General features: G+C 32.5%; 1 protein-coding gene across 1 annotated transcript in view; it reads right to left on the reverse strand.

The window, feature by feature from the left end:
• LOC139513313 (E3 ubiquitin-protein ligase rnf213-alpha-like) overlaps positions 1-22,412 on the reverse strand; it is a 110,077-nt gene that overhangs the window by 85,566 nt on the left and 2,099 nt on the right. The window contains exons 3-22 of the mRNA XM_071301707.1: positions 21,918-21,976; positions 20,597-20,900; positions 18,543-18,644; positions 18,148-18,243; positions 16,536-16,722; positions 15,950-16,243; positions 14,496-15,070; positions 13,707-13,857; positions 9,578-9,798; positions 8,860-9,027; positions 7,997-8,158; positions 6,942-7,566; positions 6,538-6,715; positions 5,439-5,578; positions 4,697-4,774; positions 4,085-4,191; positions 3,335-3,476; positions 2,249-2,447; positions 1,108-1,354; positions 94-240 (exon numbers count right to left, since the gene is read on the reverse strand). Of these exons, the coding sequence (XP_071157808.1) occupies positions 94-240; positions 1,108-1,354; positions 2,249-2,447; positions 3,335-3,476; positions 4,085-4,191; positions 4,697-4,774; positions 5,439-5,578; positions 6,538-6,715; positions 6,942-7,566; positions 7,997-8,158; positions 8,860-9,027; positions 9,578-9,798; positions 13,707-13,857; positions 14,496-15,070; positions 15,950-16,243; positions 16,536-16,722; positions 18,148-18,243; positions 18,543-18,644; positions 20,597-20,900; positions 21,918-21,976 (4,182 nt within the window). The remainder of the gene's footprint in view (positions 1-93; positions 241-1,107; positions 1,355-2,248; positions 2,448-3,334; positions 3,477-4,084; positions 4,192-4,696; positions 4,775-5,438; positions 5,579-6,537; positions 6,716-6,941; positions 7,567-7,996; positions 8,159-8,859; positions 9,028-9,577; positions 9,799-13,706; positions 13,858-14,495; positions 15,071-15,949; positions 16,244-16,535; positions 16,723-18,147; positions 18,244-18,542; positions 18,645-20,596; positions 20,901-21,917; positions 21,977-22,412) is intronic.

The following is a 22,412-nucleotide window of genomic DNA, read 5'->3' on the forward strand; positions in this document are numbered from 1 at the left end:
CTCATGTTATAACAAATCTGGTAAGTAGTCTATTTCGGTAGGTCACATTCATGAAGTCATGACATTTATTGTGTGAATATAAGTAAATTTTACTTGTGTTTCTGAATCTCTTGCTAGTAAAGGCATTGACTCTATGATATAATAGTCCATATCAGATCTCCGCCATACGCTTCCTGAGGTTTGACTCAGGCATCCCAAAACTAACAATTGGAACAGGAATGCATCAACACCATCTTGTACCTGAAATTGATAATAATTATAATTAGATTTACATTAATTTTAATTGAGCGTCTACATGACCTGGTCATAATTAGCATCAGATACATTTGCGATTTTTAATTAATTTACTTTATCTACTATAGTTGCCTTTTAGAGTTTACACATTTCTAATATAGTTTTTAAGATAATAAACAATTATATTTATCAAAGTTGTACATATATCGATGCAAGTTTGTTTTGTTTGGTAAGGTACACGTGTGTATGCTATTTATAGATAGCTCTGTTTGATTGGATATATAAGGAATGCGGGTAACATTTCATGCACAGGTGGTTTTAAGGTAGTTCAAGTCATTCGAGTCATTGCAATCAAGTGTTCCAGAGGCTTTTTTCTAAATAATTAATTATAAAAAATTATTTATTTACAGGTTGATAGTCCAGGATGGGTCGCAATCATTGATGTGCTAGTCAGAGACGGACAATTAATTTATAACAATACTCATTGGTATTAAATGAATTATGTGTATTTATTATCTGAATAAAATGCACTTGACTTTTGCAAGTGGCTACTCCCAATTGAGAGTTTTGTATTATATTATTAAATGCTTTATGTTCGGTTGAGGTTACGAATTAGAACATAACAACAAAAAATATTGCTACAATCGTTGGTTAATAAAGAGTTCAATTGCATTTTCAACCATATTGCTTTATTTTAGAATATCACTATCACTCATGGGAAAATATGTGGCATAAAGGGCCAAACTATGGTAAATTCAATATAAATCAATTATGTTTTCATGTTTTCATGTAGATAAAACTTCATGAACTAAAAAAATTGCAATTTCTTTATTACATTAGATAGATACAATATTTCTCTGCTTAAAAACAAACCTCATGAGAAATATCAAAATGGAATATTCGTGGTTCCCTGACATGTGGAGGGTTGGTGTGTTCCAGTAAGACCTCTAATACTTCATCAACAACTATAGTTCTGTCATATAATGGTATAGATATTACAATACTGTTCTCCTCGCCAACTTTAACATATGGTTTCTCCATTAAAGCATTAACCATGTTCATCTTGAACAAACTTTTACCCACTCCAGCTCTCCAGGATTTTACAACACGAACACTAGACCTGGGAAATAATGTAAAATTCTAAGTAATGTAAAGAATCATTATTTTGAAATATGGAAAGCCCTGGATTGGGCTGAAATCTCAAGTAAATTGAAAAATTGTTTCATACATATATTTAGTTGAATAGTGACAAACATTTGATTTTAAGCTTTATCTTAATTTGAAATGAAAGAACAGCATTCCATTTTTTGCCACAAATGCACATATTTTATCAGTTCAAGGGCAATAACACCAAAGTTCTCATAAACTTTTAATCAAAAGCTTTAATCTGAAATAAAAAGAGCAATTTAAATATCCTCCCCCAATGCGAATATTTCATCTGTCCAAGGGCAATAACTCCAAATTTCTCATAAACTTTTTAATAAATATTATACAAGAAATGTAGGCAAGTGATTGGTAACTGTGTTAAATCTCTATTTCACATTGGGCATAACTCTGGTTGAGTTTGAATGTCTCTCTGGTTCCTTTCACCTTTGCTTGAGAAGGAATCTGATTATCAACTCTTCCAAGGTATTGCTAACATGAAACTTTGATACAATTTTTTTTTAAATCAAGAAATGAAGCTGCATAAGAGCTTAGAGCGAAGTGTTCATTATAAATTATATATCAAAGGGTCACAATTTCTTTTAAAAAGTTAATTAGCACAGAGTATTTAATTCGTCCAAGGAATTGCTAATATAAATTTCCCAAAAAAGAAGTATGAATATACATGTGTAATTATGAGAGCCCCTACACAACCAGAAAGATGGATAGGCACAAGGTATGTATATGTTTACAAACCAAGGAAAAATAAATGTAGACACAGGATATTGTCAAATGATGGAAAGAACAGACCAGCAAATATTCCTGACTCTTCATAGTATGACATACAAAGGTTTCTTAGAATTACAATTACCTATTAAAATCAACAGATGAAGCAGATTCTACCCCACTGATTGGTTTATTTACAATAAATCTTTCAGACAGATAATTCTTGACATGTTTTTCTCCACCAAATGACATTTGTGGTCTACGATATTTGTCTAAAGCTGCTACCATTCTGGATTTATACTCATTCTCCCTACTACAGACCACCACTAACTTAAACTGTATTGCTGGAAACAAAAACAAGACATAGTAAGCAACCTATAATATTTAATATCTATAATACTAAATGAGGAGACCTGTTTTACTGATCACTTAACCCATAACAATGTTGAATTATTTGCTTTGCATACAAATTTTATGCCTAATAAATAGATTTATAAATTGCAGAATATATATTGATATTATAAGGGAGTTCTATTATTGTGGTAATTTCAAAGACATCTGCTTAGTTTATCTCTGAAGTGAATAAATCTTGTGCAATGAAGGGTTGAAACAAAACAAAATTTAATACTGAATTGACTTGTATGAAAATTTGTGCACCATAACATAAAATCACAAAGGTTCCAGTAAACTTTGACATCATAATTCAAAACATTTGATGTCACAATTAAAAAGTGATTGTTTTGTTTCTTGATGTCAGAAGGTTATTCAAAGCAGATACAAGGCCATTCCGAGACAAAATAATACCAAAAGTCTAAATACGTTTATTATGAAATGTAACTAGAGAAAAGATATACTATATAATACAATCAGAAGACATGTTACATCCAAAATAAAATTATTAAAGGAATGACTGTAATATTTTTTCTGTCTATGAAGAAATAACATAAAAAATGTGGTACACACTGAATAACGTGTGTAGCGGGTTATTTAACAGTGTGCACCACATTTTTATGTTATTTTGAATAGACAGAAAAAATATTACAGTCATTTCTTATAATTTAATTCTAAATCCATTTTAAACCGTAGAAAACCATGAAAAAAACGTTGATGACGTCACGGTCACATGACTAAATTATGTCTATGGGCTCATAACAAAGAAACGTCAGCCAATCAGAAGACGCGTTACATCCAAAATTAAATTAATAATTGTTAACATAGATATAAAAAATACCTCTATTTTGTGCATTTTTCAAGTGTTTCTCAAGCAGTTTTTCTCCTTTGTCACTCACTTCATAATCTAGTAAATCTGCATTAACTAAGCAGTAGATTTTACCACTATCTCCAAATAACGATCTTCTCCAGAATATTTCAAGCTGAAAAGCATTTTCATCATAGACTATAAACATGATAAATATATTTATTACAAGTATGCAAACATCTAAAACACTGAAAAAAATTCATAATTTTTTATCATAAAAAATAAATTTGTTCATGGTATTTTTGCAGTAGTATACATTTTTGGTCAAAAGCCTGTAAATATGATGTATTCACTTTTTGATGTTGAAGTACATATTTCTTTTTACCAGAAGTTCACTATTTGCAATTTTTCAATGGGAAAAGGATGAATGATGGAAAAACTTTCATTAAACATTTGGGTTGGTTGGGAAACCGTCATATATATTGTTTGTCAAATAATTAAGTTTAATTTTTAATTTTCATGTTGGCTGTAAGTTTTTTGTCGCTATCAGCTCAGACATAATTTTGTCATGCATATGGTTATCAATGTGTTTTTCATGATTTCCTACTTTAAAATTGAATTTATAATTATATTATAAGGAAAGACTGTATTATTTTTTTATATGAATACAAATATGACCAGGAACCCCCCAAAAAATTTTCTGTCAACATATCAAATTTGTTTATATCTACGGGTTTCTGATTTTCATTTTTGTTATGCTTTAAGGTATATAGAAATACAAACCAGATCAAGGGTAGTATCAGGTGTACATAGTAAGACTTCATCTGACTGTGGTAACAGAGAATCGTCCTCTGTACTATACAGGCTTAATACTGTGTTGTACATCTCACCTACAATTGTAAAATGTAACAAGGTACCAGTAGAAATCAACACATATTTGTTTTAATATTATACCATCATTTTATTTTTGTGAACATATTTGATCATCCAATCATGACATTATGTTATTTCTTAATAGGTGGTAAATTGTCTGATGCAAGTCAGTACTGAAACTTCTGAATTGTACATGGCAAGAAAGTCTAAACAAAAAAACTTTTTTTTTTATCTTTAATATCCTCAAAAGTTATTTGTTGGGAATATGATAATAATATATTTTTAACCATCAGATAATATTTTTTAACCACTTCTGAATTATAATTTTCCTAGCATTCATTAATGTTCATGGGATTTGTTTCCCACATTCTGTAAATGAGTATAAATCTTAACATTTTTTTTATATATTATACCAGCTATTTTCATGGGTACCATTTCTCCAAATGCTAGTACAGTTAAAATAAACAAAACTAGTACAAACACGTAAATTATATCTTTTATAATTTGTGTATTAGCACATACTTTGTGGACAGACAATCAAATTTGCAACCCCTTCTTTACAACCACATACTGAGAAGGACCTTTCAACTGACATGGTTTCTGAAAAATAAAAGTAAACAATTAAAATAAGAATTGTTTCATGTCTGTCATCTGAATCCAGTATATTATTTAACACTGTATTTGGAAGAATAGTGTCAAGTCAACACAGTAGTTTTTTCAATGAACAAGCAATCTTTTGCAAATCTGGGCAATCCTGGCTTGGAAAGGGAGTACTGCATAGTTATTTTGTTTTTTTTCCTTGATGCAAAATAATGCTTTAGTATAGAATTATATTTTGAATTATCTATTAACTCAAATTATCCTGTTTAAAGATGAGATTTAGATATTCTACATAGACAGCTTCATGTTCTACACTGAAAAATACTTCAAGATTTCACTCAACATATCTAACCCTGCTGCATTATTGCACCTGTCACAAGTCAGGAACTCTGGCTTTTGATAGTCTTGTATGTTGTTTTTAATTTTAGTTCATTTATATGCTTTAGAGATCAGTGTGAGGTGTATGATTGAATGAGTACACACTTGTTTTTAGGGGCCAGTTGAAGTTTGTCTCTGGGTGTTGGATTTTCTCACTGTGTTGAGGACCCATTGCTTTCTGCTCTTTGGTAGGATTGTCGTCTCTTTGACACATTCCCCATTTTCATTATTAATTTTATTCATGACTTACTATAGAAAAATCTGGCACAATGGATGACACATTTACCTTTATCTGCAAGTTTTCTTAATATAAGAGCTAGATGTTCTACACTGAGATAGTCTGTCACACTTGAGGATATTGAGCCAACAAAGTTCTCCCATAACTTCTCTAGGTTTTCTATCAATACATCTACTGAACTATCTAGTCTGAAGAGAAATTCTTATGGTCAAAGATTATTCCAATAAAACTCAAGCCTGCATGAATGTATGAAAATCTCAAGAGCCTGTGTCGCTCACCTTGGTCTATGTGCATATTAAAGCATCACTGAAGAGACATGTATTGTCGAAATGCACATCTGGTGCAGGAAAATTGGTACCGTTAATGTTATTAAACAATGGACACAATTGTGTTTTGGTGATGGAGATGTGTTTGTAGATCTTACTTTACTGAACATTCTTGTTGCTACACTTATCTATATCTATAATGAACTTTGCCCAGTAATTACAGTGGAAAATATTTTCTAAAAATTTACAAAAATTTACAAAAATTTATGAAAATTGTTAAAAATTGACTATAAAGGGCGATAACTCCTTAAAGGGTCATTTGAAAATTTTGGTTATGTTGACTTAATTGTAGACCTTCTTTGCTGAACATTATTGCTGTTTACAGTTCAGCTCTATCTATAATAATATTCAAGGTAATAACCAAAAACTGCAAAATTTTATTTAAAATTACTATTTTGGGGGCAGAAACCCAACAAGAGGTTGTCTGATTTGTCTGAAAATTTGTCAGGGCAGATAGATCTTGATCTGATGAACAATTTTATCCCTTGATAGATTTGCTCTAAATGCTTTGGTTTCAGAGATATAAGCCAAAATCTACATGTCACCCCTATGTACTATTTTTAGCCATAGCGGCCATCTTGGTCAGGTTATTGTTTCTTTGACATATTCCCCATTTCCCTTCTCAATCTATATCCACCATCTTAGCCAGCAGGGGTATAAAAACAGGGAGAAAAGAACATGTAAGAGCAACAAAAAGTAAATTAAAAAAAGTCATGTGCTAGAAATATCTTGAGATCATGATGGAGATAGTCAATCTATTTTTTAAGGAAAATGATTGCATTTTTTGCTCTAGACTGCACAATTCTATAAAAATATTTTACCCTTGAGTTGAACCAACACCAATATTTTCCAATAGCCTTGCTCTAACTGTGGCCAATGACTCATCTCTGGTGCCCCAGCCACTAAATGTTTTGTCTTGGTTTGGTACCGATGTCCCATCTGTTGCCATAGTCTCAAAATCCATGGCTTCCTCCTCATGTTCTATACACCATGCTATACCTATAATTTAGAATATACATCTAACAGTATTCATGGTATTCAAATATAATATATATATACATTGATCCAAAACAAATCGAAGTACAAGCAAACAAAGCTCACACAATTATGTATGCTACATCGTATATTGTAAAAGAACTTGTTAACGACATTCAATAGAAACAGTAATTTTCAGGCTTGACCTCACCAAAATGAAATAGCTTATTTTACCCTAATAATTAATTACCTTCATCAATCTGATCAGGGGTAACATTTTTCAGTGCCTCCCTAGCCAGACCTTCAGAATATCCAGCTTCCACCATCTGCAGTATAAACTTCCCTTTGGCTGCCTCACTGTTCTCCTGCTCCATAGGAACCTCCTCCTGAACCTCCTCATCTTCATCTATATCCATTTGTTCCAATTCATCCCTTGCTTCCTCCATTGCCTCAACAAGGTCATCTCTTGTACACTCATGTTTTATGTTAGACAGCAAAGGATAAATCTGATTTGATGGTTCACAATCCAAACCCATTCTCACAAGCTCCTGTTGAAGAATAACCATTTGCTCTATACTAAAGTAATTCAAAATGTAATGGTCTTCTCTTTTCCTGTCGATGAATTCCAACCATCTTTCATGGCAACACTCCAAAAACTTTGCAATTTTTGGTATGAAAAAGCTGACATCTTTGTTTACTGTATCTATTTTTCCTCTAAGGGTGCGCTTGATATCTCCTTCACCAAAACTGACAAAAGCACATGTAATACTTTCTGGGTCACATCTGAATTTGACCTTGAACTTTGAAAACAGTACACATCCTGATGACAAAAGCTTGATGTATACATTACACAGTCTGACTACTGAATCCAAAATCTGGAGAACAAAAAGAAGAATGTTTTTAATTCAATTTAAAACAGCAATTTCATCATTAGTATAGTGGCAGACACTTTTTTCATCAGAGGGGTCCTGATCCCGAAATCCTAGGCTTAAAAACAAAAAATCCAGAGGTTCTGAATTAAAAGAAATTTAAATCCCGACATCCCAAAATTCGAAAAAGATTTCCTGGATTTCGAAAGGGTCAATCCAAAATCCCAAGCTTAAAAACACCTGATTCCCACGTCTCAAAAAAGGTCCTGCCTGTCCACTTTAATGTGGTTACTTCCATCATTAGATTAACATTTGTGTGAGTGCTAACTCAGTTTTTATAGGCTAAAATATTCTGTACAATTTCTTGAACTCAGAGAAGATCAGTTCTAGTAATATTTTGGTGCAGTACATTCATATAAATCTATCTGTTCATTACCAAAATAAATCTGTCAACATCATCTTTTCCCATCTCAGCTTTTCCAGCTACTAACATAAGTCTTGACTGTAGATCATGTAGCTGTTCATAGTTGTACTCTCGTCTAAGTGTCTTTCCTTCCCTTTTCTCAGTCACTATTAATTCTTGTACATCAGATAATTGCTAAAATACAAAATGGTGAATTAAATTATATCCTTTCTTTCCTTACTTTCTGTTTACATAAGAGAATAGGGGTAACCTATGGGTGACTTTCAATACAATTTCACAACTTTAACATATCATCATATAATTCATCACATTGCAGTCTTTAGTTTCTGGTCAAATGACAAAATCCAACACCTGTCAAAACTGAACAAATTCTATTTATGGCAGTGTTCAGTTTACACAGTTTTCACTGTGATGGCAACAGGAGTTGTTCTTAAAGTGATCAAATGTTATATAACTGTCAAGCAGCTGACCAAATATGAAGTAATTTTGTTTTTCCGAGAAAATGGTAATAGAGGATTGTTTGATGAACTGGATGACACAAGGATGGTCATTGCAATAAAGGCAAAACTTCTAGAGCTGGAGTATATGATACATTTCATCTATATGGGGCAATATGTGCAATAGATTTTCCATAGGGGGTAATCGTACAATTTTTCTGTAGCTCAGTCCATATCGTAAACTTTGATATGTATGATGGCTCGTTTCTAAGCTGAGACATTTTCACATTGTGGTTAAATTTTCGATGTACGAAGTTAGTGTTCCTCAATTGGAGGCAAATTAGGGATATTGACCCATATATACCATTGGGAGTTGGGAAACTAAAGAGGTCCCATCAATATATTGATGTTTGACTTTATAATGTAATTATAATGTACCAGCTGATTCTGTCCTTTTCTCTGAATTCCATCCCCTGTTTTGTGAAGTCCAATATGATATGTTCCATTCAAGTTGATAGCTTCAGCTTGTGCAAGAGAGGTTACTTCTACAGAGCCTTGTGATTCATCAACTATTTTTAACCATTCTAATTCATGACAAGTATCCAGCTATAAGGGAAATGAAAACATTCTTTAACAAGATATACATGAATATAACCAAATGTTTATTTTTCAATAATATAAAAATTGAACAAGTCATCATAGAAGTAAATAATAAAGAACCATTCAAATAAAAAACAATAAAGAACCATTTCAATAAATCCTTTTCCAATTAATCAGAAAGTGTTAAATACAGACGAACAAGGGTAAAACTATAAACATCTATTCTCTTGTTATCAGTACTAATTATATGTTTCAAGCAAAGTAAAAGCATGTTTGACAAGACAAGTACCCACATTGAAGGTCATCAATGTCAACCTGCTCAACAAAATATCAGGCAATTTTATTCCATAGTACCTGAGAATAGTTTGAAGAAAATATTTGTTGAATGAACAGAAAAACTAATAAGCTAGGTAAATGCAATATAGTCTCCAAGCCTTGAATGGGTGTAATAAATAGACACCATTTAAGAATATGTTTCTTTTTTTAATTGCAGCAACAAACATCCTTAAGGAAAATACCTTATACACTTCAAAAACTAAAGGAAAAAGTTACTCACAAGCTCACTAGGAAGATTCTGATTTGAATCTAGTGCTTTCCAAACTTCTTCACATCTTTCTAAGAAATCTTTATAACTGCAGTCGGACTCCAAATTGAAAATTAGTGGGGCATATCCAATGGCTGCTGACTGTAAACATCTGACCTTTGCTATTTCTAATCCTTGATCACCAGTGGATATGTAGGCTAGGTCCACAAAGGTTTTCAATTCATGTAAACCCTCTGTTGTATATAAAAGTAAAGTAAAGAATAATAAACTCTGATATTGCTTCCAAGATGAAAATTATATGAAATATCTTGATATTTGCATAATTAAACATAAGTTTTTATTGGTTCTTGTTTTATATATAGATTAGACCTTGGGTTTTCCTGTTTAAATGTTTTACACTAGTATTTTTGGGGGTCCTTTATAGCTTGCTGTTTAGTGTGAGCCAAAGCTTTGTGTTGAAGACCGTACCTTAACCCTTTCACCGATTGCTGCCCAGACAGAAGCTACTCTGAGACGATGGCTTTCCTGGCTACTATTACTCAAGTGGGAGATCTTCATAATAAATGTCAATAAAAACTTGTTTGTAGTTATTTGTGTATTTATTTCATTCACCAACACCATGTTCACAGTTTTGTTCATGTTTTGATAATTTATTCTTCATAAAATATTCAAATTTTCAAATTTTCGGCATTATCTAGGTGAAATTCTCAAAATTCTGCTCTTAGACCCCAAATCGTAATTTTTTAACCCAAAACGGCAAAATTTTGAAAAATTTTAGAAGGCTGTACAAATTCCTCGCACTGAACAATGTCCATTCCAAGTGTTTTGTACATAAAACGACATTTTATGTAAAAAAAAGTATACTAGTTTGGCTTCAATTCTTCCATATTCTTTCAAAAAAAATGTTTCCCCATTTCAAATTCTCGTAAATTCCGTAAATTTTGTCTGATTTTGACACGGTTTTTAACAAAGGGAAGCGCCATGTTTACACTTTCATCCGGGTATTCATCAAAGAAAGATAACTCATGTTTGCACTGTTTTGAGCGGGAAATATAAAAGAGGTATTCCGATCCCGGTAAAACGGGACTCATCTTCAGCTGTCTGAAGCGTGAATCCCGGTAAACCGGTACTCATTGGCGAAAGGGTTAACCTATAATGGTTTACTTTTATAATTGTGACTTGGATGGAGAGTTGTCTCATTGGCACTCATGCCACATTTTCCTATATCTATAAACAACATGATCCAATAGTAACACAAGAGTGCACATGCTGAAATGTCTCGCCTTCTATACTAATCATTGATATTATGTTGATAGTCCTAGGTATAAAGCTAAGCTTTATTACAACTGTCACATAAACTTAACATTAACCAAGATAACTAAACAAAGACCAATGAACCTTGAAAATGAGGTCAAGGTCAGATGAAACATGCCAGGCAGACATGTACAGCTAACAATGCTTCTATACAACATATATAGTTGACCCATTACTTATAGTTTAAGAAAAATAGACCAAAACACAAAAACTTAACACTGTGCAATGACCAATGAAAATGAGGTCAGGGTCAAATAAAACCTGTGTGACTGACATAAAGATCATAATATATTTCCATACACCAAATATAGTTGACCTATGGCATATAGTATTAGATAAAAAGCCCAAAACTCAAAAACTTAACTTTGACCACTGAACCATGAAAATGAGGTCAGGGTCACATGACATCTGCCCGCTAGATATGTACACCTTACAATCATTCCATACAACAAATATAGTAGACCTATTGCATATAGTATGAGAAAAACAGACCAAAACACAAAAATTTAACTATAACCACTGAACCATGAAAATGAGGTCAAGGTCAGATGACACCTGCCAGTTAAACATGTACACCTTACAGTCCTTCCATACACCGAATATACTAGCCCTATTGCTTATAGTATCTGAGATATGGACTTGACCACCAAAACTTAACCTTGTTCACTGATCCATGAAATGAGGTCGAGGTCAAGTGAAAACTGTCTGACAGACATGAGGACCTTGCAAGGTACGCACATATCAAATATAGTTATCCTATTACTTATAATAAGAGAGAATTCAACATTACAAAAAATTTGAACTTTTTTTTCAAGTGGTCACTGAACCATGAAAATGAGGTCAAGGACATTGGACATGTGACTGACGGAAACTTCGTAACATGAAGCATCTATATACAAAGTATGAAGTATCCAGGTCTTCTACCTTCTAAAATATAAAGCTTTTAAGAAGTGAGCTAACGCCGCCGCTGTAGCTGCCGCCGCCGTAGCCGCCGGATCACTATCCCTATGTCGAGCTTTCTGCAACAAAAGTTGCAGGCTCGACAAAAAAACTTAGTGAAGCAAATGGGAAGAATGTACTGGAGGCTGTTTTCTGTCTGTTTTAGCATACATCTGTGACATTCACCCATGTGATTATGGACTTGTTTCCAATTTGATTTTCCTCTGAGTTCAGTCATACATGTCAAGTGACATGATATTCGCGTGTAATACACACTTTTTCAACGGTTTACACGCGAGGATTTTGTCACATTTTGTACACGCTTTACACCACTTTACACGCAATTACACGCTTTTTCGTTCTTTTCATTTTTTGGTCGTTAGTATCGCTATTCTCGGGTTTTTTCCTCATTCGGCAATAAATACCGAAAAATTCGAAGTAATTGTTTGGCTGCCATATTGTTTATTTTTCTATATGGACAAACAGTAAAAGGTAAGTAGTTTGTGATTAGTTTTAACGATTTTGTGACTTTCTTTCAAATTCACTTTATAGGGGAAATGTGCACAGAAAGAGGTCACTTTCAGGGCCTGTACCGTCATCTAAAGTGCCGATTGTTAAGCCAAAACGATGTGTACGGTAAGATTCAAGATTTATAAACTATATTTTGGAGTTCGAGTATAAATGATCGAGTGACAAGTAACGCATAATTTGTGCATTCTATGTTGCAATGATAAAAAAAACAATTCATGTGAGAGGAGAAATACAATGTAGCTATTTGAATAAGTATTTAACATTTTTATATAATGGAAATCAAATTTATAAAACATTTTTCTTTTTCAATTTCAGTTTCAAATCTAGCCAACAAGGCAACAGATTTCTACAGGCCATGGGGATAAAAATATCACAGAACTATTGGATCAGCTCTCATAGTACCAGCTTTCTTCTGATGAACTACCCAGTTTTAACCAGGCAATAGCAATGGGAGCAATGGCAGAGATAGATGACATTTTACATTGCCAAAAAAAAAACCATTATGACATTCTTTCAAATCTTGATGAAGCATATTCAGTCGAATACCAATTCCTACTGTGGGAGAGCCTTTTCAATTATAAAGAAATTGACACTGAATTCTGATCAGAACTTGACAATGTTATATTTGTATTGTGTGCTGTTATCAAATAAATGTAACTAAACTTGAAACTGGCAGTTGTTTTGAATATGTGCCTAGTGGTGGTGCTTTAAAATCAACATAACAGACCACTGTTTAATACAATAAAAGTTCACAGTAGAATATATATTGATTTTTTATATTCACAAATTTGTATGAAATTATGAACATTACCACATTCATATTAACAAGTCCGCATCTACGTCATGCGTTTTCACACGCTTTTTGACATATCCCATTTCCCATTGATTTCCCATTGTCAGAGGTTGATATGTATGAGTTCAGTATTTTTGTGATTTTACTTCTTTTTTTTCAGACATAAAAGTCAATAGATGTAAATTTCCTCTGAAAATAAACATTCTTTGAAACTCAATTTATCATCCAGAAACCAGCTCAAAAGAATAATTCTTAAAGTGAGCTTGAACTTGTTGACCAAAAAAATCGATCACTTTTCACTTTATATCTGCTATTGGTATATATGTTTGTTTCTATTCTGTTGGTTAAAATAGCATTCAATTTAGGAATGATGTTAATTATATAACTAAAGATTTTTATCTACCACACATTTATTTTTAAAATGGCAGATATGGACAGATATATTTCATATATATAGTCAGCATCATAAGTCAAATATTTAAACAAGAAAGACCACCAAAATCACTTAAAAATACAAAACATACTTTTTATCAATTCTTAATATTTTTTGAGGCATAAACTTACCCATTTTTTCCCTTAACCAGTTCACCAGATTTTTACTTTCCATAAACTTCTGTAGACAGATGACTTTTCTTTCATTTATATCACTTAACACTGAGCAAGTCTTCATGTATGACTGCTTCAGCTTGTTCATCTTGGTATCTTTTCCTTTTGTCTGGAAGATATATTTGGAGATCAATAAAAAATATTCATCACTGGTTTGTACAAGGAGTATCTGTCTGAGGGTTCAGACAGATCAACCATGGACAATTTTAAAATCTTAAGTAAAACTGTTGACACATAAGGCTCAAAGAAGGTATTCTTTTCTACCTGGAATATATACTTAGATCATTACCATAATTTTACTGCATATTAGCTAGGCAGGTTACAAAAATGATACAATCTAAGACCAAGAAAATGTATAAAACTGGAACATGGTGGTGTCATGCAGTTTGATAGTTTGCTAGCAGTACATTTGTTCTAAGTTTTAAGATGAGGTGACTATATCTTAACCAAATACTTGAATCTAATGCTGGACAGACTGATGAACACATGTATGGTAACCTGTGTTCAAACACAATGTTGATTTCATTGTGTTCAAATTGAAATTGAAAAAGAAACTACAGAACTGTTTTTTCAAATTCTAATTCACGGCTCAGGCCATGTGTAAATGTTCATCAAATTATGGGTTCCATGAATTATTTCTTAAATATCTAGATCTGCTATTTACTCAAACGAAAACAGCTTATGATTTTTCTATGAGTCCACTTTATAGATAGAAACAGTTGAAATAAATATTCCATTATGACTCACCATCTGCATAATCTGTCTGATTGGCTGGAAATCTCCTTCTAGTTCAAATTCTTCCACAACCTGCATTATAATAGAGGCTCCATCCAGACAATTCTGTAGATTTTTGTATCTTGACATTTGTTCAATCCTTTCTTTAATCCAAGATGGTTTTTTGCCCCCTTCAAGAATGATAAACTCTTTTTTCAAAGTCTCTGGTTGCATGCTTCCACAAAGAGTATCAAATTCCTTGAAGAAAATTTCCCCCGTTTTCAGTCGTTGGTGTAAACCTTTCCATTCTGTATAAGCTGGACGCCAAACATGATCCAGTATTTCATCAACTTGCAAGGCACGTTTCACAGTCCTTCTAAAATCTGCTGCAAGTTTTTCCCATATTCTTATGAACAAAACCCCACTGGAACATCTAATGACGTCAGGAAGTTCCTCTAAAATACCTCTTTTAATTTCAAATGCAATTACCCTTGGTTTATACTTTTTTACTTCTTTTGGTATATCTACTTTGGCACATATATCTTTTAAAGCAAATTTATCTAACTCTTGAAACTTTCTGCTTTGTTCTTCTAGGACTGTAGTATTTGCTGCAAAATCAAATTTTAATTTTAAATTTATGTGTATTGGACAGTTAATATATGTCATACTCTCTCTTGTTTTCATTGATTCACAGTGTTGTGACAAATGATGAAACTGACCGATCTTGCTAATCAAAATATTTTAAAAATTAAACAACACTTTTATTTGACAGACAAATGAACAGACATACATAGGAAACCAGTATCCCCCTTCTTCCAAATTTGTGATATATAAAAAGAGCTAAGTTATAAATCAGTTTTAAAACAGTTGATCATATAAATGAATTCACCACAAAATAGGAGTTATTTTTGCATATCAAATGATTTTCTTGGTTGGTTAATGTTTTAGTTACCCCCTTAAAACCTAATTAAAACAAAGGGATGATAAAATGAAGTCAAATTGGATTTTCTTGCATTAATGAAAGCTAGAGGGACATAACTTTTGAAAAACAACAGTTATACTGCTTATCCTAAAGGCCCTTTAGTTTAAACATATTTTTTTATAGTGGATTGGGAAACAAGTTATTGCAACTTATATTAATCCCTTTTCACTTTAAGGTGCGAGTGCTGCCTTGTAGCACCATTAGCCTACTCTTTTTTTAAATCTTCAAGGATGTCTTTTATGTGTAAGAGATATGGCTTTCTCTTAGCACAGGTCAGCCATTTATCGTCCCCTTCTGATGGACTATCATTGTTTTTCAAGACCATACTCGCATATTGTGTCGAGGGAGAGTTGAAAACAGTCCCTGAAATTTTCTCCCTGGAATGGGGATCGAACCAGGAACCTTTGTGTTAGTAGTCAGATGCCTTAACCACTACACCAAGTCCCTTTTCATAATAAATTTTTTTACCAAATTGCAGTTTGAATTAAATATACCATATACCTACCATCACATCTTTGGCAGATATCTATGAACTGCTTCAAGTTTTTCAAACATTCATTGTAAGCACTGAGTTCTGCAATTCTAAGTTCAATTGCTCTTTTCAACCCTTTGTCTTCTAAGTCTGGAATATCCTTCACAATGTTGGTAAACCTTTCCAGTTTTTCTTCAATTATGCAAAGACTAGCAACAGATATTGATCTGTCAAAAATTTCCTTTACAAGATTTCCTGTGCATTCCTTCAAACTTTTCATCATGGCAACACTTTTTTCACTTAAGAAAGAGGAGTGTATGTTGTTTTCTGAAATATTATTTTCAGTATTTTGTTAATTCAATTGAAAGAAGTGGCAAATTTCTGTTTACCCGCAGTGTAAATTCACATTTTATTTGATTATAGCATACACCTTGAAGATTTCATTTGCTGTAAAAAAAAATTGCATCTTCTCTTCTAAATCAAACAAAAGTTTCCATTTAGATATGAGGGAGTTCAATAAGAATTGGTGAATACAGAGAAGTGAAGAAAAAAACCTAAATTTTTAAACAAGAGGTCGTTTTAATTTTCATTAGCTTAGGTGCAAAAAGTATAAACTTACTGCACATTTTAACATATATTGGAAAAGGTCTCCAATTCAACATAAACTGTAGGCTGGATGATGAGTCTTTTATACAATCAGTGGCAGTACTTTTTTCAAACACAACAGACAATAACTGTCCAAAGTTTCGTAGCTGGTCTTCCTTCCATTTATCAATTTTTATATCATCATTTAATCTGACTACAGCCTGGAAAAGAAAAATTGTCCATCAGATAGAGGACTATCAAATCATCTTGTTGAAATTTTAAGGTTATCAAGTATCATGTGATTCTGTTGGATTTTTTTACAAGACTATAGAGCCAATTTTTGGTGGTAATGCAATTTGATACAAAATATCAATTATCTATCACAGGCAGTTCCTATAAAACTAACTTAAGCAGTAAACTTAAAATTAAAATGTGCTAGTTAATTGTAAGTAACTGGACCATGACCTAGGGGTAAGGCCTAAAAATAGTCGTCAATCTGATGTGTATATTACGTACTGATAGTAATGAATTGATCTATCATAAGTATAGTTCTTATCAAACTAACATAAGCAGAAAACTTTAAAAACAATTATTCAGGCAAACATTGTCATCATTACTGGGAAAAACAATGCTATGTCTTGAATTCAATAACTTTTGTCACAGGCTAGACAAAAACTTTGAAACTAGTATGAATCCTTAAGAATAAAGGACATTCAGTTAGAAAACTTGCAGCAAAGTGGAAAGGGATTAGTATAAGTTGCAATAACTTGTTTCCTAATCCACAATAAATAAATATGTTTAAACTAGAACTCTAATAGCCCATGCTCCAAAAGTAATGGGGGAACTTTTAATGACATGATGGTCGATTTATTGTTTACCTTGATCTTAATATAGTGACCTTAAAATCAAAAGGGTTATTCTTCTCATTATATGTGATTATATATTTAAATAAAGTTTCAATTCTGTATGAAGTATTAAAAAAACATCTAGAAAATACTATTCTTTACAAATTGCTGCCTGTTTTTCAAATGAATTTGACATTGATCTAGCCTGAAAAACAATAGGGATCTTCCTCTATTTCTGGGGACCATATAATAGTTTTTATACTATATATATATAGTATTTGATTTTGAGTCAACAAACTACTTTACTGTGAAGTTCATGTTTATTATTATACACTATGAATAATAAAATTGAGAAAGGAAATGGTGAATATGTCAAAGCGACAACCACCCGACCACACAACAGCCGAAGGCAACCAATGGGTCTTCAATGTAGCGAGAATTCCCGCACCCGTAGGTGTCCTTCAGCTGGCCCCTAAAATATGCATAATAGTACAGTGATAATGGACGTCATACTAAACTCCGAATTATACACAATGAACCTTACTTTGAGGTTTTAACCTCAAAATCGATACTGATTATCCTCTCACTATATGTAATAATATATCAGAGTAAGTTTGCAATTTGTAAATTTATCTTGCATCAGGAAGAAAATAAACTGCAGAATTTTTTTGTTGTTAAAAATATGACCTTGGCCATTTACATGAAGAGAAAGAAAGAGGTTTCTTTTTTTGCTATACTTTTTATAATAGCAATTTCCCACTAACAGTGAATTTAATTTATTTCCTATATTTAACATTTTACCTCAAAAACATATTTGCTGAGTACATCAAGCATTGCACTGCAAAACAAGTCTTGATTTTGACAGTAAACTTTGACAAGTTCATCCTCACACGACCTCTGCAATGAAGAACATGACATATATATATATATATATATAATTTTTTTTTTCAAATAAGATATAGAAATTCTTCACTGCAACAGCTATTGATAACAAGAAACATCCAAGATGTCAAAATAACTATACATGTATTTGAAATACTTTTGACGAATTTAAAAAAAATCTTAACAATAATGTAGTACAAACTATCCAGGTTAATACACATAGGATAGTTTAATATGTAAAGTATCCAATAGGTGTTACAAAAGGTAAAAAATTCAGAACATAGCATTTCATAGTAAGAAAACAATTTTCCTACCTTAAGCACCAATGACTCTTGGAGACATTCAGAAATAAACCCAACAAATCCATCTCTGATAAAGCCTTGAGGTACAACAACATTCAATACCCTGTTCCAAGCCTGAAAAGTAAAAGCGCTCACACTGAAATGTATTGATTGCTGTACTGATAATAAATGAAATTATGTTAAACATCTTAGAAAAAAATGGTTATACAACAAGTATAACATATAAAATTAACATAATCAATGATCCATGTAATATAGGCAAGGTCAGATGAATACAATCATTTATTACTCCAAATATAGAAAGTTATAGAACAATATTGCACTGATGCACAAATTATAGACATGAATGAAAAGAGTTCCTTATATTAGGACTCTTCTCAGCCAATTTCCGATTCCAGGGTTATACTATTGTGTAAATGACTTGAGCCTAATATTTTCCAACCATGAACTATAAACAAACAGGGCAGACTTTTTGTTAGAATCACTAGCTACATGAACAAACTGACCAAAAGAATCTAACCATGGGGTATTCATGCGTCACTCACAACATCTGAAATCATTCACTATTATTTATCAAAGGAGAAAAATCTTAATCAAATACCATTCAAAAAAATATTATATTTCACTATATTACAATAAAACTAGAGGGTCCAAGGACCCTGTGTCGCTCACCTGATATTTTTATTTACAATTGTTGCATGATAAATGCAACTGTTGTACTGTCGTTTAGTTTCAGAGATATAATACTAAAAAGTGCATTTGAAACCTATGTTTTATTTCAGCCATGTGGGCAGGCAGGGTCATCATACACAGTGGTCCCTGGATATCCTAGTGGTGATTAAAACCAAGTTTGTTTAAATTCGACAGTTGTTTCAGGGGAGAATTTTTGTAAAATTTATCTAACAAGAAATGCAAAGTAATGAGAAAGTTGTAAAGTTGTTTTGTTGTTGCGCAACCCCCCTCCCCCCCCTTTGCCAAAAAAAACCAAAAAGGTAATAAAAAATTATCATATAAGGGCAATCTATCCTATTAATGATTTCTGCAAAATTCAGTTGATTGTGCAAGGGTTGTATAGCCAGCTGAGGTCGTTAAAAACTCTCTTTCTTTTGTTGTTGCAGATAGATCTTGACCTGATAAACAATTTTACCACATGTCAGATTTGCTCTAAATGCTTTGGTTTTTGAGTGATAAGCCAAAAACTGCATTTTACCCCTATGTTCTATTTTTAGCCATGGCGGCTATCTTGGTTGGCTGGCCGGGTCACCGGACACAATTTTTAAACTAGATACCCCAATGATGAATGTGGCCAAGTTGGGTTTAATTTGGTCCAGTAGTTTCAGAGGAGAAGATTTTTGTAAAAGATAATTAAGATTTACAAAAAATGGTTAAAAATTGACTATAAAGGGCAATAACTCCTAAAGGGGTCAACAGACCATTTTGGTCATGTTGACTTATTTGTAGATCTTACTTAGCTGAACATTTTTGCTGTTTACAGTTTATCTCTATCTATAACAATATTCAAGATAATAACCAAAAACAGCAAAATTTCCTTAAAATTACCAATTCAGGGGCAGCAACCTATCAACAAGTTGTTCGATTCATCTCAAAATTTCAGGGCAGATAGATCTTGACCTGATAAACAATTTTATCCCATGTTAGATTTGCTCTAAATGCTTTGGGTTTTGAGTTATAAGCCAAAAACTGCATTTTACCCCTATGTTCTATTTTTAGCCATGGTGGCCATCTTGGTTGGTTGGGCGGGTCACCGGACACAATTTTTAAACTAGATACCCTAATAATGATTTTGGCCATGTTTGGTTAAATTTGGCCCAGCAGTTTCAGAGGAGAAGATTTTTATAAAAGTTAATGACGCCGGACGACGGACGACGACGGACGCCGGACGCCAAGTGATGAGAAAAGCTCACTTGGCCCTTCGAGCCAGGTGAGCTAAAAAAATTCTGGTCAAAACATTTCAAATGAAACAAGTTCAACTCTGATCAAATAAAATTAATTGAAAGTTTAGGAACTAACATAGGGTGGAAAAACACATATTCAGTAATAATTACCTTCAGACATGGCAACAGCTCATTATTTTTACATAATGTCATTTTCATTTTTAACCACGTTCTGACATCAGACTGTACACTATCTAAAGTTTTCTTAAAACTCTCACTTTGAGCAATATTTCCTAATTCCTCTGATAATTCAGCACTAGTTGTATTATACACATGTAAACTAGTCAGAAAAGCATCTAGGGCTAAACACATAACATTGTCTCTCAGTTTGTTACCAATTCTCTGATGCATAGACTTCAACACATCTGCTGCAATCATCAATGATCTGAATGCACAGGACAACATCTCAGGAGATCTAAAAAAATATAAAAAATAACCAGGTAACAACAGCCAAATACTACTGTCTGTATATTCTTCATAAATAAGAATGACAAATTATCCTTTTTTGTTCACACATATATCTATGAAATGCACATGAAAGCAAGTCATTGCTAGTAGAATTTGAATATCACGAAAAATCTTTTTGCCAATATCTGAATAAAATTTTCATTTAGTCCTTATTCTAGATCTACATATGATATTAGAAACAATGGACTCTCAAAAGTGTAAAAATAGAAAAACGTCTCAATGCCTTTTTTTTTAAATTACATTTATTTTAAAACCAGTTGGCATGACACAGGTTATCTTCTTCTCATATATTTTATGATGGTATAATGCTAAACCCCTAATGGGAGGAATTGTGCCTGATATTCATATGATGAGGACATAATCTTTCAATCAGTTTAATTGAGGTTTGAGGCTGGCATGTCAGTAACTGCTAGTAGTCTGTTGTTATTTATGTATTATTGTCATTTCATTTATTTTCTTTTGTTACATCTTCTGACATCTGACTTGGACTTCTCTTGAACTGAACTTTACTGTGCATATTGTTATGCGTTTACTATTCTACATTGGAAAGAGGTATAGGGGGAGGGTTGAGATCTCACAAACATGTTTAACCCCGCCGCATTTTTGCGCTTGTCCCAAGTTAGGAGACTCTGGTCTTTGTTAGTCTTGTATGATTTTTAATTTTAGTTTCTTGTGTATAATTCGGAGTTTAGTATGACGTCCATTATCACTGAACTAGTATATATATTTGTTTAGGGGCCAGCTGAAGGACGCCTCCAGGTACAGGAACTACTGTGTATTTCAACAAATTTGAAAATTTTAATCAAAAATATTGGTGTATAGATAATAAAATATCTCAAAGTGAAAAATTTTAGCCAAATTTATGCCTGTCTGATCATATAAGTTTGCACATTCATTTTCCAAAATTAAAGTTATTCAATTTGAACCCTTTTAATGACCAAGGTTCTTTCTCTTGAGATCTTACTTTTCAAGGTTTTCTTCGTTGAACTTTCCCAGGACAATAGTCAGACAATCTATAAGTGCCTACAAAATAAAATGTCAATGTTTATTCTTTTCTAAAGGAATAATCAACTTTATATATTGACACTCATTTATTTTCATGAATTGATAATTGCTTGGATGCCCTTTCATTACAAACAACCTTTTATATTTACTTGAAGAGGCCACTTCACAGTTATTGCAGCCTTATTGAACAGGGGACAGATTTTTAACGAAAGAAGTCAAAGTAGTTATAATAATAGTATGAAACTATAGGAAATCCTGTGCATGTTTCCCAGCAACTGTTCTGTTTCAACAATGTTTTCTCATATCTTTTAACTATTTTTACCTCCTTCATGAAAATCTATCCCTTATTCAACATAGTTGCAATAAATGTGAAAGGGCTGGTGTATTTTAAAGATTCTCTGGTCACATCCCAGAATATGAAATCATTATTTTATTCAACAAAACATCAATTAAG

Source organism: Mytilus edulis, chromosome 1 (genome assembly GCF_963676685.1).
Source record: "Mytilus edulis chromosome 1, xbMytEdul2.2, whole genome shotgun sequence".
NCBI lineage: Eukaryota > Metazoa > Mollusca > Bivalvia > Mytilida > Mytilidae > Mytilus > Mytilus edulis.